The sequence below is a fragment of the Callorhinchus milii genome, unplaced genomic scaffold (assembly GCF_018977255.1).
Source record: "Callorhinchus milii isolate IMCB2004 unplaced genomic scaffold, IMCB_Cmil_1.0 Scaffold13, whole genome shotgun sequence".
Lineage (NCBI taxonomy): Eukaryota > Metazoa > Chordata > Chondrichthyes > Chimaeriformes > Callorhinchidae > Callorhinchus > Callorhinchus milii.
In genome coordinates, this window is record NW_024704754.1 from 2555466 (window position 1) to 2581580 (window position 26115).

The 26115-nt window shown below is 40.8% G+C and overlaps 1 protein-coding gene and 1 non-coding gene across 3 annotated transcripts in view; both read left to right on the forward strand.

The window, feature by feature from the left end:
* Positions 1-22777, forward strand: part of pitx1 (paired-like homeodomain 1) — a 36328-nt gene extending 13551 nt beyond the window's left edge. For both annotated transcript variants that reach the window (XM_042340129.1, XM_042340130.1), the window contains 3 exons: positions 17262-17532; positions 19184-19389; positions 22203-22777. In XM_042340129.1, coding sequence (XP_042196063.1) covers positions 17385-17532; positions 19184-19389; positions 22203-22751 — 903 coding nt within the window. In that variant the 5' untranslated portion in view covers positions 17262-17384 and the 3' untranslated portion in view covers positions 22752-22777. The remainder of the gene's footprint in view (positions 1-17261; positions 17533-19183; positions 19390-22202) is intronic.
* On the forward strand, positions 5195-5268 carry trnaa-ggc. Its single transcript has one exon. It is a non-coding gene; the product is annotated as a tRNA-Ala (tRNA).
* Positions 22778-26115: the final 3338 nt, after the last annotated feature.

Genomic DNA, 26115 nt, shown 5'->3' on the forward strand with positions numbered 1-26115 from the left:
ACCGAAAGTCTAGTAACCTTTGCCTTTGCTTGTCATGTCGGGAAGACATCTCAAATTCTTCACAGTGCAGCAAATGTATTTGTAGGTGAACGAGTAATGTTGTGACGGTTATGCAAGTTTACTTGGGGAGTTAGACCTGAATCTTCGAGGGCTCCAAAAATTGCCAGTGCTCGAACCCTCCAGATAAAGACTGCGCACCCACAGCATAAGAAAAATAGGAAAACCCACAGTGTACTGTAGCATAGTGGTTAGAGCACTCACCTCGCAAGCAAGAGGACTTGGGTTCAATTCCCAGCAGGGCAAAACATTGGGCAAGTTTCCTTGCAGTTTACCAGCAGTGAGTAGAACCCCGGTTGTTAGTCGATTGGCGGATCACTTTTCCGGGGGTAATAATCCCTTCAAAAAATAAATATTTAGCAACTCAATGCACACTGCTGCGCGCAATTGGTTGCCGTGCTTTGCCCACAAAACATACAGTCAATTCACTTTACAGTGGTTTCTGTGAAGTGTTTAGCGACATCTAGAAGTCAGGATAAGGTGCTATATCAAATGCAAGGATTATCATTATTATTTCTTACAGACACTACAAAGAGCTATATGCATACGTACACGTTCTATTGGGTATACTTCAAAATGATTGCTGAATTGTCTCTGCAACAATGAAATGCCCACAAAATTTTGTTTCGCCCACAAAATATACAGTCTATTCACTTACAGTGTATCCTGTGAGCGCTTTGAGACGTCTCGAAGACGTGATAAGGTGCTATATGCAATGCAAGGATTATTATTATCATTTTAGATACTCCATTTAAGATAAGGTACATTGTCTCCAGCTCAGCAGATGTATGATGTTTTGTGCCTCTGCTGTTATATTTTAAAAATATCGATTAATGGCCATATATGTATTTATTGTAGCTGTTATGCTGAGTAATGGGATTGGGTAGATGATGCTTTGACATCTCCTTAATCTGTTATGCCTTGACATGCTTGTCAACTGGCAGGGCTTTAGTTTGCTGAAATGACTATAAATACAGTCACTACACTTTACAGAAACTTTTTTAATAGTCTTTGAGACATTCTTGACGTTTCAGGCACTATGTCAACTGCAAAGATTGTTTCCTGTATGGCTAAGTGATGTTTTACAAGACTTCACACACTGTTGATAGTTTGTTGTTAACCATGACCTGTCCAACACCAAACGAGCACAATAATAATAGCTGATCTCATGACTTTTATTTATTTTGACCCGTGTAATAAAAGATCGCTGTACAGCACCAAACTGTATCATCTTTCTTAAAGGGTTGCACTCAGCGATATCTACCAGCAGATGTTGCAAGATGTGTTGGGGTTGTGACAGCTTTTACGGCACTCTACGCCGTACAAGGGGGAACGGAATAGTGCCTGAGAACATGCATGCGCCCCCTAACCGTGCAAGCCCCAGCATCATAATGCCAGCCTTCGATGTGCATTAACAACAGCAGCAAGTTGCAAGCGGGGCACGAAGGGAGTCATATATTATATATATTGGTTACTTTTGCTTGGTTACTAAGTTGGAAGTTGAACTGCCTATGTGCCCACAACATAGACAGTCAATTCACTTTACAGCATATTCTGTGAACCGCTTTGAGACGTCTCGAAGACGTGGTCAGGCGTTATATCAAATGCAAGGATTATTATTATATCTTGGGACGTAAACTCAACTGATTTAGCGATGCAGGCAGCATCCTGTTTGCTTTGTTTATTGCTGCCTCACATTGTTTTGACATAGTGAGCAATGAGTCAACTAACACCCATTAAATCTTTTTCAATTTCTTCCTGGCAAGTTCAATTCCATCCATAGAGAACTTTTGTTTCCCAGTCTTGGATCCTATGCATGGTACCTTCCATTTAGCAGTGTTAAACATCATTTGCGAGTTATCAGCCCATGTGGAGTCCTGTAGCTCAGTGGTTAGAGCACTCGCCTTGCAAGCGAGACACCTGGATTCAATTCCAGGCAGAGGGCGAAACCTTGGGCAAGTTTCCTTACTCCACACAGAGCCTGATAATAATCCCTCCAAAAAACAAAACAATAATAAATTGGTCATTTTCAATCCATGACTGTGGGACACTGCTGTGCACAATTGGCTGCCGCGTTTCGCCCACAAACATACAGTCAATTCACTTTACAGCGTATTCTGTGAAGCGCTTTGAGATGTCGAGAAGACGTGAAAAGCGCTATATCAAATGCAAGGATTATTTTTATTTATGTGCAAGTCCTCCCTATCAAGCTCTCTTTGAAGGATCTTTGCTGCCTCCTCTAATTCCATGGTTCTCCCCAACTTGGTGTCCTCTGCAAATGTAAGGATCTTAATTTTGACCTTGTTCCCCTAACAAAGCCCTTCCGCTGCCTTCTCTTCAGCCAATTCAGAAACCACATCCATGTATCATTGCCTTTGACCACAGTTTGTGAAGGAAGACCACAGTTTGTGAAGGATGATAACAAAGTTGATTGTAGCGTCCCAAATAACCTTGTCTGTCATCAATTAACCGAACATAAATAGCAGGAAATAAAAGTGGGAATTCCTTGGTCTGTATGGCTCTGTACCAAACCATGAGCTGGATTTACCCACACAGCGATCAAGCACAACATGAATTCAATGTTTTGTTTAAAATCAACCTTTCAGTCGTGAGAATTGAAAGCATATGTTATTTGGTCAAAGGTTTTTAAAGACTCTCAGTGGTGATCCTGAAGTACGTTGCGTTAATACACGAGGCCCTGTTAGAGACTGATACCCACTAACAAAGCAGCAGTTTGTATATAATCCAATTCAAACATTATTTAAGCCTGTTTCTTAAAGACCGATTAAGATAGGGAATAAGTGAAAATGCCCATAAACACATCTGTCTTTAACAAAACTCTGCGGCCATAGACCTGCTAACTCAAGGCACACACGAGGCCTGCCTATTCAGCAAAGCATTTCTCATCGATTTGCAAACAAAAGACAAAAGGTCACAAATCATATTGAAGCACATCATTGCATATGTGAGTGCAGAGAGAACACGGAGAGCTGATTACACCAGCACCAAGTAAAGGCAGTAACTTCAGGAACAGTTCAATGAAAACGGAAACAACAACAACAAAATTACATTTGTATTCGCGTCTTTCACATTGGGAGGAGGTCCCAAGGCGCTGAACAGTCAGTGTTTCAGACCCCAGCTGGTGGTCGGGATCGGGATAGGGTAGAAGGCAGGGGGGGGAAGGAGGGTGACCGAAGGCTCGGTCAAAGAGGATGGTTTTGAAACAGGTCTTGAAGGAGACGAGGGAGGGGACGAGACGGAGGGACTGTGGAAACTTACAGTTTTTCCTGGGCCCTGGGGGAGGAGTGGGGGGAGAGAATGAAGAACTGCTGTGTGAGTGGATAGATGAGGCAAAGGTACTGATTAGATTGCGATTCATAGAGAGCAGAAAAGTTGGGTTTGAAGCCATGGAAGACTGCAACACAGGATGTGAGGATGTATTTCACGAGGGAAGATCTTACCGGCTATTGCTTTGTTGGATTGCATGTATTATCTGTTGCTTTGTCACTTTGAATGAAGATTGACATCATCATTCTGTAGCCTCTGTGGTGCAAAAAATAGCTAGAATGCCTCATCAACAACAATAACTTCTTCTAGACGTCTCAAAGCGCTTCGCAGAATATATCTGTGAAGTGAATTGACTGTATGTTTTGTGGGGGTGAAACGTTCAACAAGAACTTAAACTTCAACAGTTTTCCAGGGGGAAGGGGTGGGGAAGAAAATGAAGAACTGCTGTGTGAGTGGATAGATGATGCACAGGTACTGAAAAACAGAAAAAAAAATCTAAACAGGGTATTACATTATCGCTAAGTCCTCCTGATGTGATTGTCTAAATGTAAATTGTATTGTATTGAAAGTGATGAAGCATAATTAGAATGACCCAGATGAAAAATAATCAACCAAAACTGGGTTTCAAAATCATTGTAAAAACAATGGAAATTCACAGAAATTACTTCATAATTTCCACAATAAACTCTAGACTTTAAAGAGAGTACAATGTGTACCCTTGTGAAAACGTCAAGAATACTTAATCCTTCCATCTCACCCACATCTTTGTTGTTAATGCTCCAAGTTTCTGACCCCCACCCCCTCGAAATGATTGTAATAGAAGAAACTATCAAAATTAAAACATTTTTAAAAAATGTTAATTTGGTTTCTGGGGTTGTCGGTGACGAGTGGTTCTTTCTATCAACAAATAGATTGTTATCTGCCGAGCTGGACTTTTCCACCAAAATATCGGTCCTTTTTTTAAATAGCAACACAGGAGCCGCCTGTAATATATGAAGACTGTGATTTATTAGAAGGTGAAGGATGCAGTTATCAGTTCTGTATCCAAATAATTAATTATGTTTGGGCATTTCTGGGTACTTCATTCTACCCAAAAGAGATTTAACATTGCAGCACCTGCTGGCGTAAAGAGTAAGTTCATGTACCCTGTGTTCCAAGCATTAAAATGGAGGCAGTGTATTTTTTGCTATTTATGGCACCAGATTTTTAATAAAATTCACTGAGACCCACACTGACGTTAATAGTGGCCACTTAGTGACTCATTTCCTCAGGTTGTTAATGCTCCATGTTAAGAAAAGAATGTATCATGTCCAATTAAGAAATCCCATGTTTTATTCGTAGTAACTGTTGCCTAAATGTAAAGCAAATTAACAAGCTGAATTAGGGCCAATCTACAATTAGCCCACTCTCTGCAGGTCCCACCTCACTCGCTCTGTTCCACCAATTTAGTCCCACATCTAAACAGTCTTGACGTAAATTTGGCACTAAACTGATTGGTGTAACAGCACAGTAAATCATTTTCTTTTATGCTGAGTTTATACTGCATTTTTTGCAATGATTTGATTTGACAAGACATTGACATACCACTGTAGTATAAATGCAGACAGGGTGAATTCATTCAACCTGCACTCAAAAATAGCCACTAAAAGATTCTTGGGTGGTCCATTAACATTATTAAAGAGTTCATCGCCGGTTAGTGGAGCTCTATACACATACTTCAGTGTTTGTTCGCTAAGCTCTCCTCAGCTCCAGCCAAGAGTAATTGGGAGAAAGAAGTTTTTCTCAATGTCATTTGTTGCATTGCAGAAAACTGTTTTACATCCCTCCTGACATCACTAAGAATTAAGAGAGTCCTGTATCTCAGTGGTTAGAGCACTCGCCTGGCAAGCGAGAGGATCTGGGTTCAATTCCCAGGCAGGGCGAAACATTGGGCAAGTTCCCTTACTCCACACACCTCTGTTTAAGTAGCAGTAAGTAGGAACCCAGTGGTTCAATTGGTGGATCGCTTCCCAGGTATAATAATCCCTTCCAAAAAAAAAATGTGATCACTCAATCCACAACTGTTTGTGGGGACGCTGCTGTGCGCAATTGGCTGCCGCGTTTCGCCCACAAAATATACAGTCGATTCACTTTACAGTGTATTCTGTGAAGCGCTTTGAGACGTCTCGAAGACGTGATAAGGCGCCGTATCAAATGCAAGGATTATAATTCAGATCAATGCATCTGAGAATCCCAAGCTGGTAAAGTCCAAGCCAATAAAAAGTCCAATGAGCAAAATTTCAGTGGAACTTGCCAGGTTGGGATTTTTGATTGATTAAAAATTTCCCAATCTGATATTCAGAAACCTGAAGTTACAATTGATTCAATAAACCTGATTTGTTGATGTCATGATTTAGACCAGAATCACAAAAACTGGAACCCACAAAATATCCAGAAACTTGTAGCAAGGAATTCCTCTTGCCATTTGGACAAAGATTTTTAACAGTGGGATGTTCCCATTCCAAGATCACATTCACAAAGGGTGCTACAGTTAAAGACAAGAAGAATTTCAGTGCCTTAGGTTTTATCTCATTCTTCCCCTCCCCCTATGTCTTTGTTCAGGACCAACCTCCAAGATCCAGTCTGGCATGAAAGGCGCTATATAAATGCACGTTGTTGTTGTTCTACTACTTATCTCCTGAGAGCCAGTTAGTTTGCCCTCCATAAAATTAGATATTCAAGTTCATGACTGGGCGATTTGGATTTCCTCCAAAGTTTATACCGATATATAAGCGCTTAGCATCACAGTACTCCATGTATTGTCGTGTTCCAAAGTTCACTACAAACTGATTGCCACTGATACTGGACAAGCGTATGATTGTTTAATGCTGTCCACTGTTAGTCCTTCAGATGAGATGTTAAACCAATGTCCCATTTGCCTGTTTAGGTGGATGTTAAAGATCCTATGTCACTATTTGAAAAGAAAAGAAAGTTTATCCCAATGTTTTTTTGAGGGGGTTGGGGGAGTCAGGTGTCTGACACTTGCGGAAATCGATCACTGTGCTTAAGAGCATCCAAGCTCGGCTGAGAATTCCACGTAAGTGGAAAGTTCCCAGCGTCTGGAATGGAATGCTGGTGCTTACCCTGGAGGAACTCATCCTGATTGCCTAATTCCAGAAAGTATTAGGTTCAGGTCGGCAAGAGCCAAGGCTTGGGATCCCGAAAGTGTGCCTCGGAGTGCTGCTGGGGTTTAACCAGCGAATACTGTGCAGATTGCCATTGAGAGCTCTGTGTGGCAAACATCCCATTGTCCTGGCCAACAATCCCCCAGATAAAATCAATCATTCAGTTCATTGCTTTCTATGGGACATCGCAATTAGCTTGCAAATGGGTGTGCAAATTGACTTTTGCAATTACCTACAAAATATAAAGTCATTGTACTTTTGGTGAATCCCATGAAGTGCTTTGAGACATCCCCTCAATGTGAAAGGCATAATAATAATAATAATAATAATAATAATAATAATAATAATAATAATAATAATAATAATAATAATGATAATAATGATAATAATTGATAATAATTGATAATAATAATCATTGCATTTTATCAAAAACATAATTTGGTAAACTCAATCCACAACTGTTTGTGGGACACTGCACAATTGGCTGCCACGTTTCGCCCACATTCAATTCCCTTTACAGTATATTCCGTGAAGCGCTTTGAGACGTCTCAAAGACATGATAAGGCGCTCTATCAAATGCAAGGATTATTATCATTCCAATTTCCATTAAGATATATTCATACTGCAACAGTACTATATCATTGTATGTGGTGTGTGTGTGTGTGTCCCATCTCCACAACACTGAGCTGAACTTTTCCTTTGAAAAATTCAGCACCTATCAGAATAAAAACTGACACCTGCATGGAACAAGAAGCTCACTCCCAGCACCTTTCGAACTCTTTTTTTGCAGAATAAAAGTCACGGTGTTTATTTCTAAACCAAACTTAGAATTCCCAGTAGGATTCCAATGTTTTTTTTTACCCATCTCCCAAACGTGACCCATTGCTATTTTCGGCCGAGTGAGGAGATATCTCCAGGCAAAAAATACTAATAATTTACTAATAATCTTGCATTTGATATAAATAAGCCTTGCTTTTGAGATGGCGCCTCATCACCTTGTCAAGATGTCTCACAGACTATACTGTAAAGTGTGATATTTTGTGGGCGACACAGCACTGTCCCACAAATAGTCATTGATTGAGTCACCAAATTATTATGATTATAATTAGTATTATTAAAATGTCTATAACCTGAAATGCACAAGTACTAATCTGTACAACCTGCTACCAGCTTGCAATCTGGAGTAAATGATAGGAACCTGCGTAAGGCTGTCATATCACAATATTTTGTTGTTTAGCGTGAATACCGAGGGAACCGTGAACAAGTTTTCTTAAGTATTAATGCTAAACAATAGCACCAATCTTTTAATTTCATCGCCGCACCCTATGGTTACATTTTTGAATGCTTTTGGTATCCAAGTGTCTATGCGTCAGCCTCATCACAGCTAAAACCCTTCAACCCAGGTATTAAACGAGTGATTCCTTTTGGATCACCTCCAATGTTCTTCACAAAGGGAGGTGCACATATAGGAAAATTCTGGGCTTAACTTTATCGTGGCTGAAATTATATTTCTGTCTGAAAAAATATAAATTAATCCTGCAATTTCTACATAAATATAAATACATGTGTGTGTGTGTGTGTGTAATAATTTGATTGAACATCTTCAGGAATCAGACCCTGAATAGAAAGGTCTGTGTGCACTAAATATGTCAAGAATAAATACTTTGATCTCACCTCCAGTTTTCACCTTAACTATTCTTTAAAACACTGTGCATATAAAAGGGAAAAACTGTTGCAATTGAAAGTTTTTCGTATCAAAATAAAAGTCTAAGATCCTAAGATCCGTCCTCTGCTCGGAATTGTCTGAATTTCTATATCCATAAAAAAAGGACTTGGATCTGCAATCTCTTTAAACGTGGAAAGTTAATCTCGGTTTCTTTTTGTTCAGGTCAGGAGATTGAGAGAGAAAGGAGTCACTTGACTGTTGTACAAGTACCCAGTTGTTAGTCAGTTATATACTGTCAACCTGGACATGCAAACAACAAGCGGAAAGCACAAATCTCTCACCCCGAATAACACTGAATTTCCCAGGGAATACATAAATGTCCCCTTTAAATGATTTCAGCACTGTTTTGGGTTTGCCCAATGTCCTGTGCTTATGAAACTGCAGAGTTACACGAATGAGTTTCCCAAAGAGAGTAACGTGGGAGTAGCTCAAAGCAAATCCTAAACGTTTCAGGCAACTTAACGTAACGTTTTGGTTTGATCGTTAAGATGTGATCAGAATGGGGGTTAACTGCCAGTGATATAGTAACTAAGATCACACGCGAGAGGTTCCCTGACACTCTCACCCAGAGCTATTGACAGAGCCTGACAGGGCTATTTCACATCGGGTTTTATGTGTTTGTTTCAAACCTTGGCTCCCAGAAAACACACTAATAATTAAGGAGACGAGCAATATTACCCCAAGGGGANGGGGGGGGGGGAAACATGTCATCGGTGGTATTAAAGGTAAAACTCGAGCCTTTTGCTTTACACTCGACTCATCGATTGAAAGGAAAAACGGATCAATATCAATAAGGGTTTCCTCTTCACTGCGATTGACGACGTTGTATTCTCGTTGGCAGTACATGTGCGATCGAGTGTTACGAGTTCAAGGACACACAGCAATAAAATAAAACAAAATACAGCAAAGCCCGGACAGATGTTTTTTGTCTCTGGTTGTGTGGTTGACTATATTGTGTGGCTCATGTGGGTCCCAAGGTGCAGGTGTGTTTATTCCGCGCAAACCCACCCCAGGATTCATGGCAACGTGAAAGTTTCTTTTTTCAAGCGCGTTTCATTTATTTATTTTATTTAAAAATAAAGGAAATTGCATTCCCTCCAGTCAGACACAGCGTCAATATTGTCCGCAGTGGGGAATTGGTGACAGACGAAGAGGTGGAGATAATTAAACTGCTCATAATATTGTCCCCTCGAACTGTGCTCGTGTGTTAGGATTGTCCTGATTTAATACTAATAAATAATAATAATTATTATTATATTTGGTCATATCAAATACGATTGTTTTCAAAAAAAAACGAAAAATTCATCAGGATAAGTATCTATTTTTTCCCCCATCTTTTTTTTTAAAAAAAGCGACTGTCATTTATTCCGTTTCGATCAAAATAATTGATGCCCTCCACAAAAATGAGGAGAAAATCAGAATCCTTCTAAACGCGGCCGACAAAGGGCACTGTGACTGAGTAATTTACCCGTTTGCCTATTCGCCGTTTGAGACCCAATTTAAGGATTTAAGGATAATTTGACTCACTGCTTTTGCAGAGTGAAAGCTCAGATATCGTTGTAAAACCTGAGGGTGTTTACAAACACATGTGTGCGTTAAATCCGGATTGCGGGACCTCCGCACTTGATCTCTGCATAATTTCCAAGTATATATTTCCTTGATTAATTAAACATAAAAAAAAGTGGGGGTGGTGGTGTGTGAGGGGGGTGGAAGAGAAGATAATTGCCTTTATTTACCGATGCACATTTAATGGCGAGAATCTGTCCAATGCAATTTCTCTTAACCGCACAGACATTAACGTTAACGTTAAAAAGGTTTCGTCTCCTTTCAACCTATACCCTTATAGGTTATAAACTTAACCAGTCGCTGACTGTGCGCAAACTCTTGTTGGAAGCCAGTCTCTCTCCAACTGGTTCAACTCCCTTTTACCATCCAGGGAGCACGAAACTTTAGCACGAAAAAAAAATAAGCAAAATAATCCACAAGAAAATAATTCGAGTTGGTTCCATCGGAGTGCGAGTTTTATTTGCAAGTATGTTATGACGCTGGGAGGCGGGTGGGGGTGGGAGAGACTATGGAAAGGCCGTGAGGTGAAGAGAAATCAGATCAATGAGCAAGTTACTGGGTGACTGGACTTTCTGGGTGTAATTGACCAGAGGAGAGAGTGGTGTCTGACCCACGCAGGACATTCCCAAACATCCCACTCGCGTTTCTTTCCAACGCGTTGAATCCCTGACTGACCTGAAAGGCGAAATGCAGAATTGCTGCAAAGCAGAAAACTTTCTCCTCCACTGGTCTTCATCCTCAACGGGTCCAAATGTACCCTCACCCCAAAATTTCGCCATTATCTCTCTGTGTGAACCGCGTGTGTTTTTTTTTCTCTCTCTGTTTATATTGCTCCCAACCGGTTGAACCGACTGTTTGTACAGAGATTTTGAAGAAGTTATGTTTGACTGGACTTGATATCCTGGTTTTAGCATAAATGTTGTTTCCTGCACAGGCCAAGCAGAGCAAAGTGTTTTTTTTTTTCGATTGGGATTTGGAAATATAATTTATAATATTTAAATGTAATGTATAATACATTTAATGTATAATACATTTAATCTAACGGTCGCCGGGTGATAACTCGTTTCCAGTGGATAGTGTCTAATTCGTTGCAGTTTGTCTAACAAAACGTGTACAGAAGTATTTTATTAAAGTGCAATTTAATTTCTTGGCATCAGCGAATGATGTCCTATTGTGAAGGGATAGAGCGCGATGCTGTTTGAATGTTAGGTTTGAAATGAATCCAATATTAAAATCGACTTTTATTTGATATTCTTACTTTCTTCCGATTTGTTAATTTCACAGAGCAAATCGGGCTCTTTTTCTTGATATCCTTCGTTTTATTTAAGAGCCGATTTGTCTGCAATGTGCAGGAGGACTAAATGCCTCCCACCAACGTGCACAAACGATTTTGATACTGTGACAGACTCCCTGTACTTTTTATTTATTTGTAATTGCATTCACAAAGTCTGACTATTTGGCGAATATCGACCCTTTTGTGTCTGTCGGAAAGAGTGAAAAAGACAACAAGTGCTGCAACTGTTTACAGTTTGGAGAGAGGTTGGAGCCAACACAGTTGTGTCCCAGATCTGTTTTTTTTACATCATCAAATAACATCCAAATATATCTAAATTCCTAAAATCGGCCTCAGCGATGGTGAGTGGGGGGGAAAAAAGAAGATTCAGACTGATGTCTGGTCTGTATTACTGTCCCACTGGTCCCCCCCATTGTAAACGCGTGTGGTTTGATGTTGGGTGTAAGGTTCTGAGGGTTCTGTTGGTCATCTTCCCCCGAAGAGAAATCTACCAGAGAGACATAGCCATAACAGGGGGCCAATACCGTGCAAACATAGCCACCAAAAACTGCCACCTTTGGGAGTTAAAAGAGGTGAAAATTATTTGACTCCTGAAAGCCCTAATGAAGATACAACCGTGACTTGGGCTTACATTTCCTGAGCCCCAAAGTGACAGATGCCTTGGCTCCCATTTTCTGTCCTGACCTGCTCCACAAATCACCCTGTGTTGTGAATGGAGCACATCGCCTGGACTGGGGGGTTGGGGGGGGGGGGGGGTGGGGGGTGGGGGGGGGGGGAAGATCAGGAAGTAGTTCTACAGGACACATGGGTCCCCATCAAAAAGAAGGGCCTTCTCCCTTGCTTCCCAAACAAGCTGAGACACCTTAACTTCCTCCAAGATGCCAGGACATTATTCCAGCACCGGTAAAAGTCACAGGATCAGAATTCCCCTTGGACCGAATGAAAGAGGGGGATGTTCCCACAAGCCCAGACCTGGCCCCCCAAAACCTGATTTATTGAATGTGTTCCACTCACTCACAGTCACCGAAAGACTACAGTCACCATGAATGATATATATAAAAAAAACTAGCGAAGCCTCCACCTGGAGAATGTGACTGCCTAAACCAGCTCCAGGGTTTGGAACCAACAGATGTGTTCCTGTGACCCCGGTTTGTGTAATACAGTGTTGGTGTTTAGACACAATCACTGACTGAAATATTAATGCAACTGCATGAATCAACTTTCCAGGAGCCACATAGACAACACCCCCGAAAACTGGTTTTAATTTAACTTAATGTTTGCCATTCTTCTGAAAATCCACAAGGATTAGAATCACGTCTGTGTATATCTATCTATGGATATATATATATTTTTAAAAATTCTTGCATAGAATTGAGGAGCACAGTCTCTTTTTGGGGGGCTATGATTTAGATATAGGGATTAGCTATAGCAGTGTACAGGGAACGTTTACATTTTGAACTCAGCCTTTATGTGTTCGGCACAAATACGAGGTTCAAATATGGGAGACATCTGTTCTCATTACAGCTGAGACTGCCGACATCCTGTTATACTCCCGTTTTATATACAAAATTGTGTATTCTAATGTGAACGTGAGAGGCATATGGTCAGTGGGTATCAAGAGGAGATGTTGTTAAATTGCTCCACTGTCACATCTCACCTCGTAGACTTGGGAATTTCTAAACATCTCAAATTCGACTTGTGTCCTTACACCTTTGGACTCGTCCTCTCTGTATTTTAGAGAACTAACAATTTTATGTCCCGTTTTTCTTTTTCTCCCCTATTTTTGTTTACTCCTTTTTCATGGGATGCTGACAGCATTAAGAAGAATAGACGACCTTGGGGTTGTCAGTCCTGTCGGTGATCCAGTGATTCAATCCAGTGATTATTCCTGGGATCACTCGTGAATCAAAACAGTGGATTGCAACAAAACAATGAAATCGTGCTATTGATATCTGATACCAGTCAAGTACTTTATTATTTTGCCTTTGTTCAGATAACTCGACTCACGGCTGCAAAATACATCTGATGTTCAGACGTGTACATCGAGCAGTGTGTACCGAAGAGTGAATTATGAGCCTCTAATCAAATAGAAGCGTTCGAGTAGTTTCATAAACCACTAGAGAGTAACTTGAGTGATTTGTGAATGGCATCTGCACCGCAAAGTGAAATTGCAGTCTCGAAATTCCTCCCTGAAATCTGCTTATTTTTAAAAAAATATATATATGTATATATATTCTTGTCAACTGTTGGTTTAATTCAGTTAATATTCTTTTTAATCCAATCCAGGTGAAACCCTTTTCTCTCTCTCTCTCTCTCTCTCTCTCTCTCTCTCCAGCCCATTCTGGTATCTGTGATGTGTAGTGACAGTCACCAATCATTGCATTTGCTGAAGGGCATTACAACTGTCTGTCACATTGTTACTGCGCAGAATAATTCACAGTAGTCATGTTCAGGACGTAGTGTATCATCTACTGGCACGACCATTAATCCAATTGATCTGATCATCCCCTGCAACGTTTTGGGGGGTATTTAACCACGATTAATTAGCCCACAAAACACAGTCACTACACTTTACAGTATATCCCATGAAGGGCTTTGGGATGTCCTCCCGACGTGAAAGCTGCTGCACCAAATGGACGGATAATTATTTTGATGATTATTATATAGTGCAAAACGAGTTTTACTGGGTTTAGCGATTTTTTTAAAAGAAATTAATCATTATGAAAGCAAAATACAGGGCTGTGACGTTGGCAGGGTTTAGCCCCAAGCCCTGTCCCATCTCTTGACTTTGCATTGTGCATACATTGACAGAATAATAAATATAAAGGTCACAATAGTCTCGAATAGGTTTGCATTTATCCGTGGTTTATCAGTCTGCTGAAAGCTGTATGAAATACATAGCAGAGATCTTTTTTTTTGCAGCAGACACGGGGGTTCGTCCAATGATTTGCCCAATTCTGCATTTTTTTTTAAAGTACATTTTAAGTAACTGGTGAAAATAGCAAAACGCCATTAAAATAACCGAGTACTGTTCTTTTAAAAAGTCTGTCTTCGCTCGAATTGTACCAGGTTTGGGAAAAATGTCACAAAAAAAAATCTGAGAGGCAGTTTTGACCCCCTCAATTTTTTTTAACTAGAATTGAATAATGTGGGTTACATTTATATCAGGAAGACATCTCAAAAGTGCTTCACATGATTCACTATAAAGCGAAGGCTGCAGATGGCTACAACATTTTTCTCGGCACACAATTAAAATAGTATAAAATAGCCCCAGTATTACAGTATTGTATTGATGCAGCCCCTGTCTCAATCATTCTCTTTGCATTCCCGTACATTTTTTTTTGCTAAAGGTCAGATTGAAAATTTGTACGTTCAAATTCGAGGCATTGAGTTTCTACTTCAAAGGGCACTGTCTTAACGAAAAGGTGTTTGGCAAATATTTTATTATGTCTTTGCAAACACATCACAGTGACACGGAATGCATTAAAATTATCAGCAAGAAACTGGTGCAGGAAAAAAAATTACACAATACTCCTCTGCCTCTTATCCCCATCCCCCCCCTCCCCCAAAAAAAATATATATAATTAAGGCTTGTTGAACTTGTTGAACTAAGGCGAAGGAATGATGTCAATGTCAACGCCTGTTCAAAAACCTAACCATATTAAGAAGAAATAGTTCCAATTCCCCCAAATGAACCTATTTAGATTTTTAATAAGGCAAAATATTTTATTTATGGATACTGGAAATATCTGCACGTGACACTCTTACCTCAAAACAAAATGACAACTCATGGTGCATGTGTCCATATAAACATACGAACATGTACAAAAAATAGTTATGTTTGTAACATTTGTACCACATGCCAAATAACGTAGAGTTGCGTTTATTATGTGTACAGTTGAATACGTTTACTGCGATGCAATTACGATAAATATAATGTTCTGGAAGATGCAGTCTTGTCACGATTGATGCCTCTGAACAAAATAATGAGTGAAATAATCATTCCATGTTTCCCAGCAGAAATGCTGCATAATAATAATAATAATAATAATAATAATAATAATAATAATTCTTGCATTTGATATAGCCCCTTACCACGTCTTCGAGACGTCTCAAAGCACTTCACAGGATACACTGTAAAGTGAATAGAGTTTATATTTTGTGAGCGAAACGAAATTTTGTGGGCATTTCATTGTTGCAGAGACAATTCAGCAATCATTTTGAAGTATACCTAATAGAATATGTGCATATATATATATACATATATATATATAGCTCTTTGTAGTGTCTCTCTTCGGATATCTGTATCATGTATATGGTTTCAGAACTGTAGGACTGTGTACCTCGTATTTTCAGACAGAATGATCCTACCGCAGAGGTACTGTACAGTTTTCTCAGTCTGGCAGATATTTATCAGTCCCATTACTAAAATCTGATCCCACAGATCATCGCTCATCTCCACCTTATATCTATGTCAGACTCACTCCAGCCACAAAAACACACACACACACACACTTTATAGCAGTAAGTGACATTGCAGGGAGCATTTTTTTTTACACATGGAAGAAAAAAGAAAGTAGTTTTTCTCCTCGTGAAAAAAAAACCAAACACTGATGTTGAAATGTACCAATAGCCCAGAAGAGATATATTATTATAGGGTGAGCTTTATTGGGCTACAGTACGTGCACAAAAATTGGCGCTTTAAGTATAGATCTAATTTCTCCAGTGACCCAAGGAAAACTGGAAATTGTCTTTGAAATGTTATTTACATGCGCCAGAGATCTTTAAAACGAACCGTGCTGACTTCTCCTCGGAGCCAATGTTTAATCCATATTTAGGGATTATTTCCCCCCTAAATTGTGACATCTGGGAAGGGGTTGTGGGGTGGGTGGGGGGGTGGGAGTGGGGGGGGATGGGGAGTGACAGGTCACGAAACGTAATAAAAGTAGGAACCCTCCACTGCTGGAAAAAAAATATTGTCCCTCATTCAAACAAATGTTAGTTTCTTTTTTGGGGGGGAAAAAAAATTTCAAAAAAAAAAAACCCAAACGTGTTGTGCAAACAGATTAAGGGACGATCGACTGTGCACATTCCCTTTATTCTGACGGTTTGATCCTGTGAATATTTATCAGCCATCGTGATACATGCAATGCAATGGAAGTGTACTCGTTCGGAGTCTGATTACAATATAGCGTCCAGACTTGATGTCAGAAGTTCGGGGTGATGTTGTGTGTGTTTGCAGAGCCCTGTGAACAGAAACGATGCGAAATATTTTCAACTGTTACTGGGGTTTCTATCGCTCCCGTATTAAATGCAACGGGTGATCAGTCGGTCGGTCGGTCGTTGTGTTTGACTGCATTTTGCATCCACACATCACTCCCCAGTCTCAGTCTCTTATTCTGGAATGGCTTTGGTTGTTGCCATATCCTTGCTGTGACTGAGAGGGAGGGAGGGATAGAGAGAGAGAGAGAGAGAGAGAGAGAGAGAGACTGCCACAAGCGTGTTTGCCCAGATTAGGTCAGTGGAGTCGTGTGTGATGTGATGTGATGTGATGTGATGTGTTGTGTTGTGTGGGTGGCGTTTCATCATCAGCAAAAAAAAAATTTCTAGGAGGTATTTCCTAACTGTGGGAGGAGTTCAGTATCACTGTTGCTGCTTTATCCAAGGCGGGTCATTCCTCCTTTCCCAACACGTTACAGACATCCAACTTTTTCTCTCTCTCTCTCTGTCCCTCTTTCTCTCTCTCTCTCTCTCTCGCCTTCCTGTTCTGCCTGACACAGCCAAACACTGCCTTCCCTTGCCTTCCCTTGCCTTCCCTTGCCTTGCCTTCCCTTGCCTTGCCTTGCCTTCCCTTGCCTTGCCTTGCCTTGCCTTGCCTTCCCTTGCCTTGCCTTCCCTTCCCTTCCCCTTGCCTTGCCTTGCCTTGCCTTGCCTTCATATAAATGTGCGTCTGCCACACTCAGTCGAACAGAACAGTTGATACAACTCCCACCATGTGCCGCTGAGAGCCAGAGAGAGAGAGAGAGAGCAGAAGAGACAGAGATTAGAGACACAGAGAGAGAGAGAAACAGAGAGAGAGATACAGAAATATAACATTTCTATGGTCTGAAGATTGGGGTTTAATCCCCCAACCCTCCCCCTCTCCCCCCACCCCCTTTTTTTTTAGTTGCAGTGAGCAGTGAATAAGACAACCACAACAACCACCACAGCCACCACAACAACGACAACAGCAAGAAGAATCCATGCCCTACTAAAAAGCCGGAGTGAACTGTTTTTATTCCAAGGAGAGATGAATTTGGACCGAGCGACAGAGAGTTCGAGAGCTCCGGCTCCCTGTGACATGGCCTCTCCCAGGTTTGTGTTACCCCGAGCGGCTGAAGGTGGCAGAGAGCGACTGGAGAACACAGCGAGTGAGTCCTCGGACACCGAGACTACAGGTAACCGAGCACCTCAATCCGGTGCCACTTCGATTCCCAGACAGTGTTGGGAGAGAGAGAGAGAGAGAGAGAGGCGCTCTCTGTCTCTCTCTGTCTCTCACTCACTCACTGTCTCTCTCTCTCTCTCAACACACACACACATGGCTTTGTGACCAGAGATTCTGATAATAATAGTAATAATTATAATAATAATTATAATAATAATTATAATAATAATGATGTGAATAATCCTTGTGTTTGATACAGCCCCTTTATCACGTTTTCTTTCGGGACGTCTGAACGCGCTTCACGGGATATTACTGTGAAAGTGTAGTGACTGTATGTTTTGTGGGTGAAATAAAGTAATTAGCCCCCCTCCATATTATAATAATAATATTATTAATAATAATAATAATAATAATAATAATAATCCTTGCATTTGATATATAGATATATATAAATAAACAAATAAATAAGTCAACCGATGAATCAATGATGCAATTGGGATTGACAAAGATTTTGGGGGGTTTTTTTTGGAAAAAAAAGTGTAAAATAAGATCCATCTTATTTTAATAAATAATCGGGTTTAATTCGTGTTGTCGGGACGTCTAGAAGACGCGAAAAGCGCGATATCAAATGCGAGGATTATTATTATTATTATTATTATTAAAGATTATTATTATTATTTATTATTATTTTTAAAGGATTTGGCCCATTCTCGCGTTGAGAGAATCGCACACACACACGGGGGGTGGGGGGGTGGTGGTGGTGGTGGTGGTGGGGGGGGGGGGGGGCAGAGAATAATAATTGACGTGTTAAAGCGAGTTTGGGTTGAGTTCTGTTCACTGTTTTGAGTGTTTAAGCCACGAAAGCTGACAAGAGTGACAGAATCAGACAGGTTTCTGCTTGTTTCCACACGGGCTGTGTCGGCAATTGGCCCACACACTCTCTTTCTGTTAAAAAAAACACCCTATTATTTATATAGGATGTATATATACATTATATATATGTTACATATACTATACGTTCTATATATAGATAGATATATATAAAGAGAAACGCGCAGTTTGATCATCACATCAACTGGAAACGATTCCTAATTCCCCTGAACCTTTCTGGGTGGCGAAATGGACATTTTTTTTTGTGTGTGTGTGTGTAAAAAAAAGAAAAAGAAATAAACCCGACATTAAATACACGTGTTTGAAAACCAAGGGAATGATTAGCCAAACGCCCTGTCATTTCGAAGCGATCAAAACCTGGTGGTAATATTATTCTTGCAAACAACAATACTCCCCCACTCCTGTTTTTTTTTTCCCTGCCAGTTCTGCGACGTGATTGAATCCGGTATTTTGATGTCAAATGATATCCGATAAGACCTTAACACTTAATTATTACTCGAAGAAATCGGGTGTGAGATGTTAATTCTTCCAGTGTTGGGACAAGGCTTAAGGGAAGCAGTTTCTCGTGTCGTGTGTTAGGTTCTATGTGATGACCAAGTAGTGTTTTTATTTTTATTTTTAGTTTTAGGCAAATAAATCTCACGTCGTTTTTTTTTGTTGTGTGGAGCCCCCACCCCTCTCCCACCACCTCTCCCACCACCACCACCACCACCAAAGGTGTGTGTCGATTCTAATGTGCCAATGTTTGTGTGTGTGCGTTTGCCTTGTGTTAGATAGAGACAAATCAATGCCGAACAAATCAGAGGAATGCAACGTGGAGGATCCATCCAAGAAGAAGAGACAACGGCGACAGAGGACACACTTCACCAGTCAGCAACTGCAAGAGCTGGAAGCCACTTTCCAAAGGAATCGCTACCCCGACATGTCTATGAGAGAGGAGATAGCTGTGTGGACAAACCTTACTGAGGCCAGAGTCAGGGTGAGTGTATAAATCAGTCCCCCCCTCCCCACCCAAAAAAAAATACACTGTTATACAATAACATTGGAACATTAACGCACAGCAACCATGAACCCAAGGCTTCACCGTTCCGCGTCAAATATCTACTCATCACCAATTTCTGCAATTGCAGTGTGGTTAGGAATGAACCTGCGATGAATTACAATAATAATAATAATAATAATAATGATAATTAACTCCACTGGAAGGACCATTGTATGGTTTTAATAATGATTCTTGCATTTGGTACAGTGCCTTATCAAGACGCGCCTTCGAGATGTCTCAAAGCGCTTCGCGGAATATGCTGTAAAGTGAACTGACTATTATTATTTATTATTATTATTATATTCTGATGGGCGAAATGTACACAAAATGCACTTATTCTCGAGTCGGCCCGTTTTTTTTAAGCTGCCAAAATACAGAATTGGGGCATATTTTAAAACGCCTTTTAACGTAGGTGGAAATCACAGGTATTTGGATTGGGTTTAACATATCCCTTGTTGCTTAACAAAAAAAAGCAAGAGCCAGCGAGGTTGTGAAAGAAAGGAAATCATTGAAGGGCGCTTTGCCAAACGTAGGGATAATTATTATCACTGCAATTCTGCAGAAATATTAATGTTAACTCGCAGTGGAAGGAGCCTTCCTCCATCGTAAGAGCACATTACACAGCAAATGCGAGTAACAATTCGGCTCATTACGATCACACAAACGGCATGAGATGTAAAATAGGAACAGTTTATTGCAATACACCGTTTGCCTTAACGCGACTTCCTGCTGGGGGTGTATTAATGGAACTCAAACATAGCTCTGAGGATTTGGGAGGAACATTTATTTACTACTAATAATAATAATTAATACTCGGGATAAGCGGTGATTTCTCAGAGCGTGTGGGTGGAGAGACCTTCTCCCTTACAGGGGCATAACATGGACATATTATTATTATTATTATTATTATAACGTGATCTCTCACCTAAAATAATTGCATCGCTTGCTGTTTAATCTCCCGAGAAATCTCGACTGGGAAACCGAGCAGAGGTTGTGATCTGTATTGACCACGGGCTGTGCTCCCCCAAAAGCCAAGGCGACACAGATCTCAAGGCGTCTGCAGTGATGGCTCGTGGATTAAATTAAATTAAATTATATTATATTAAATTAAATTAAATTAAACCCCGCAATGCGTTACGGAGCGACTTGTGAGTTAGTTTCTACTGTAGGTTTCCGCGTCGGATTCTGTCTAAATTCTCTCACGGTATATGCAGTCGATGCGTAGAGTTCTGCGAAGCGCTTTGAGACGTTTCGAAGACGTGATAAGGCACTATATCAAATGCAAATATTATTATTATTATTATTATATTATATAAAATGTCCCCGTCCTAAATTTCCCCACCTCAGAATAGGCAGTTTGAACTTGCTGTTACGAAACATATCTTTGCATTCAATACATGTATATCAATTTAGTTTGATGTCCTTTTAATCGTACAATTTAACAGCCAAATGTGTTTTAAAAAGTGCTTGATATCATGGATATTATTTGATTTTAAATTGCTTCGGGGGGTGGGGGGGGGTTTGTTGATTAACTAGATTTTTCGCTTGATGCAATTTTTCTACGACGTTTGTTGGACCTAAATTAAATTGTCTTTTGATCTGGAACTCTTCGCTCCACTGTCGTGAAACCCCCACAGCACTGAGAGTGAAATGTTTGATTAATTATGAATTAACATGAAAACTACGGGCGCATAGCTTTGATGGCTATTTGCTTTCTCTGGACATTATTAAGTAACACAGATATAAAACGAACCAGGAAGGACACTGGGGGAAGAGAGGGCGATTTTTTTTTTAATTAACATTTCAATGTTCAACGACTGTTGAAGGGTCGGCCAAAGAGTTTATCTCGGAGGAGTTTTAAGGCAGTCACTGACTGCTGGTGCCAAAGACCAAACAAACTAGTTTGCGTAAAGCTAACTTGGCTTGGATCGGTTTCATTCGATTCAAAACCCCATCGAGTTGACTGCCTTACCGGATGGCCACCTTCTCAATTATTATTATTATTATTATTATCAGAGTAGCGAGACTCTGGTGAGGCTTTTTGGAACCAGAGGATAGAAAGAGAACAGTGGAAAAGGTGGGGAGAGCAAGAGACAACAAGAGGGGGCTGTTTTGTGAGTGAGTTTAGCAGTGTTTTCAGTGGGATTGCTGCATTGCACCAAAAACTCCAACCAACCTGTCTGTTCCTGTTCACCCCTCTCTCTCTCTCTCTCTCTCTCTCTCTCTCTCCCTCTCTCTTCTCTCACTTTCTCTCTATCCAGTGATTTCATGCCCCTGGTTGTTGTGTTCATCCCTGGGATCGCTGTGTCTTTGAGCCGAGAGTGTCATCACACCTTATAGGTCGTGGGTCCATAAAACGACCACATAAAGCGACACCGTAGTGGAGGTGTTTAGTGGCCACTTGGAATCTTGAAATGAAAAACCTTTAACAAGTCCGACTTTCTTTTGAGGGTTTGTTTGTGTAACGTGTTATTTTTGAAGATTGTCGGTGGTGGCTCGTGTCCGTGCCTAATGATGTTTTATTTTTATATAGAAATATACACATATATATTGTCGTGCGTAATTGTCTGCCCCCGTTTCGCCCACAAAACATAGTGAATTCTAGAAGACGTGAGGAGGCGCTGCATCCAGTGCAATGATTAACATTATCGATATTATTATTATTATTATCATTACGGTGTAAAATGTATGCAGCGTTGAGAGCTTTGAGCTTGCAATCCTGACCTCCCTTGTGCCATGTTCCTCCCCAGGTTTGGTTTAAGAACCGCAGAGCAAAATGGAGGAAGAGGGAACGGAACCAGCAAGTGGACCTGTGTAAAAACGGATTTATACCACAGTTTAACGGGCTGATGCAGCCTTACGATGACATGTACACCAGCTATGGCTACAACAACTGGGCGACAAAGAACCTGGGCGCCAGCCCTCTGTCCACCAAGAGTTTCCCATTCCTCAGCTCCATGAACCCTCTGACTTCTCAAGCCATGTTCTCTGCTCCGAGCAGCATCTCCTCCATGACGATGCAGTCCAGTATGGTGCACTCGGGAATGCCAGGAATGCCGGGCTCCAGCCTGGGCAGCATTAACAATCTCACCAGTTCCTCCCTCAATTCAGCCATGTCCTCGGCCGCCTGTCCTTACGCACCGCCGACCCCTCCATATGTTTACCGGGACACTTGCAACCCTGGACTGCCCGGATTCAGACTTAAACCCAAACCCCACACCGGATTCGGATACAGCAGTTTGCAGAACTCAGGGACGAGTCTGAACGCTTGTCAATACGCAGTGGACAGACCTGTGTGACAGGACAGTAAAACTGGACAACTGGCCAAAAAGGGGTGGGGTGGGGTGGGGTGGGGTGGGGGGGGAAAAAAAACCTCCACTAAAAATTATAAAGATTCTATTGCAACCTTTTCACGGTGTGTACAGACGACCACTCACTCTCCAAAGGTTCCCTCGCCATTTACTGTCTAATTTTCAGCCGAAAACAATATTTAATTGCACGAACCCGAAAGCGATTTGGGGGTTTCCTTTTTGGGGAGGAGTTTTTTTTAATAAAAAAAAAACTTTTTTTTTTAAAAAAAACATTTCCCTCACCCCCCCCCAAAAAAAGTTTAACTTTGTTATTAATTAATTAATGCATTGATTAATCGATTGATTAATTGATACTGAAAACAAAAATCGACAGAGTGGATCTGTATATAGAGAGATCAATTCTATTATTGTTACATGTGGCAATTCTGCTTTTGGTAAATATCAAGTTAAAATGTTGTTTTGTTTATTTTTTTTCGTTATTAAACTTAAAACAAACCAAAAAAAAAAAAACCCTGCATGTCTATTGCTGTTCTTCAAATAAAGGAATGTTATAATCACCCTCATTCCTAATTCAACAACAAAGCAAACCTACCTCTGGGATTAATTTAACTCAAATAATTGAAAATAACTCGATTTTTTTTTATTGTTTCTGAAAAAAAAAGGCATGCTAAAGAATTGTTGAGTGATTTTATAGAAGTGCTTTAATTGCTTAGATCAAATTATTTTCCAAACAAAAAAAAAATTTTTTTTTTTTTTTTTTTTTGCCGGGAGGGTCATTATAAAATTTATTTGTATGTTTTTTTTTTAAAAAAAAACGTTGTCTTTGCCAATCTGTGTCTCCTGTTCTGCTCCATTTCCAAAGCAATGGTCGATTTTTTCTCTTTCTGGTGAGAATTCAAAAGCAAGGTTGTACAGTATAGATTATTGTAATAAAATGTGTAAACATTTTTAAAAAAAAAAGTTATCTGAATGAATCAATCAATTAATTCCCTTTCCCGGCCCAACCCCTTCCCCCAAATTAGATTAATGCCGCGGATTAATAAACAGTTGTCTCTTTTTTTTTAACCAATACAATGATGGATTTCCAGGTCCCTATTTAAGACACAAAGACACAGTCCTTGGCTTTTATAACCAGTCGCTATGGACCCGGATTCCTGGTCCCACCGGGAGCATCGGTGCATTTTCTATCCCTGTGTTTCTTCTATTGATAATAATCCTCGCGCCCGCATTGTAACGCGGTTATCCACACGTTATCTGGGTAACCGCATGCGATTGGTGTGTACTGAATGCACCGAGACATCCAGGTCGGTCTGTGAGTGAGTGAGTGAGTGTGTGTGTCTGTCTGTCCGTGTCTGTGTGTGTGTGTGTGTGTGTGTCTGTCTGTGTCTGTGTGTGTGTGTCTGTGTGTGTGTGTGTGTCTGTGGGTGTGTGTGTCTGTGTGTGTGTGTGTCTATCTGTCTGCTGTCTGTCTGTGTGTGTGAGTGTGTCTGTCTGTGTCTGTGTGTGTGTGTGTCTGTCTGTGTGTGTGTCTGTCTGTGTGTGTGTGTGTCTGTGTGTGTGTCTGTGTCTGTGTGTGTGTGTGTCTGTCTGTGTCTGTGTGTGTGTGTGTGTGTCTGCCTGTGTGTGTGTGTGTGTGTGTGTCTGTGTCTGTGTGTGTGTGTGTGTCTGTCTGTGTCTGTGTGTGTGTGTGTGTCTGCTGTGTGTGTGTGTGTGTCTGCTGTGTGTGTCTGTCTGTCTGTGTGTCTGTCTGTGTGTGTGTCTGTCTGTCTGTCTGTCTGTCTGTCTGTGTGTGTGTGCAAAACACAACCAGAAAAAGCGAATCCAAATCAAATCAGAAAAATATTGTATGACCAAAATCTCCGCTTTCGGCCCCGCAAAGTGATGCCTCGAGTGATTCCACCGCAAAGGGACACAGGAACAGCACAGTTCAGAGGGGATGATACAGATTTACCGTTTGCTTTTAGTCTCCACCGCTGACAACCAACTGACCGGACGGTGGGATGTGGTAGAAAAAAAATTGAGGGGGTGGAGGGGGTGGGGGGACATTACAACAGTGATGGGAGGATAGTTGCAAAGGCGATGCTCCTGGAAGCCCTGTTGCTAAATGGTTTCGAAATGGTGAGCAATGGCATTTGTGGAGCCCCAGAAAAGTTAATTATAAAAGAATTAATGGCACCAGAAAACGCTCAGTTACAAAGTGCAATGCATTTTTTTTTGCTTCTTTTCTTCCTTAATGTTGCCGGCGGCTTGTTTCGGTGCAAAAGGGGGAAGGGGTGGTGGTGGGTGATGGGGGGGGGAGTGGGGGGGGGGAGAAGTTTGATTTTCTTCGCTTATTGTGTGTGGATCTCCTGAAACTTTCTGTAGTTTGTTATAACGTTTTGCGATTGGTTTTGATCGCCGGACGAAGGTCATTTTACTCCGAGCAATTGTTTTTTTTTGTGTGTGTGGTGGCAAAAGCATTGTTTTTCGTTTTTTTTTCCAAATAGTTTTTTTAAAAAAAATGTGTGTGTGTGTGTGTGTGTGCTTTTGTGTAAAAAGGTGATATAATAATCCTTGCCTTTGACACAGCGCTCGATCACTTCTTCGAGACGTCTCAAAGCGCTTCACGGAATATACTACAAAGGGAATTGACTTGTAATATTTTGGACGAAACGTACAGCAATGGAGCAACGATGTCATGCAGTGCAAATTGCAAGGATTACTATTATCATTATTATTATTAATTAATTATCTATCTCCTTTCTGATCGCCTCTGAGACTGTAACAACGGTGATTTGAAACGAAACGATGGAAGGAAATGAGACATTTTTTTTTTAAAAAATGATACGCTTCCACAGAAATGTTTCGACGTTGGGTCGTGTGTGTGTGTGTGTGTGTGTGTGTTTTTGTCGATTCAAAAGCTTCCCCTTTTTGCATAATAAGGGGTTGGGATTGTGCCCCAGTGTCAAGTATTAAAAGCTCACACAACGGTGCAAGTATTTAATTGAGCTCAGCAGCGTGATTATTATTATTATTATTATTATTATTATTATTATTATTAGGTCCCATGATGGAAATGGGGTTAGATTGTGTATTTAATTGTTTGACTGTGGGGTTATACGTGAGCTAACTTGCAGCCAGAGAAAGAGAGAGAGAGAGAGAAAGAGAGAGACAGACAGAGAGAGAGAGACAGAGAGACAGAGAAAGACTAGGACCCGCTTTAGAGCATCTCCCCGTTATCTTCTTTGCGGTCTGGTCTGGTCTGGTCTGTCTGTGAGGTCCTGAAACACAGAGAGAGAGAAGCAGGTAGATTGAGTGTACAGGGCAGAACAGAACAGATTCAGCAGGTTGTTCAAGGAGACCTGGAAGTGAC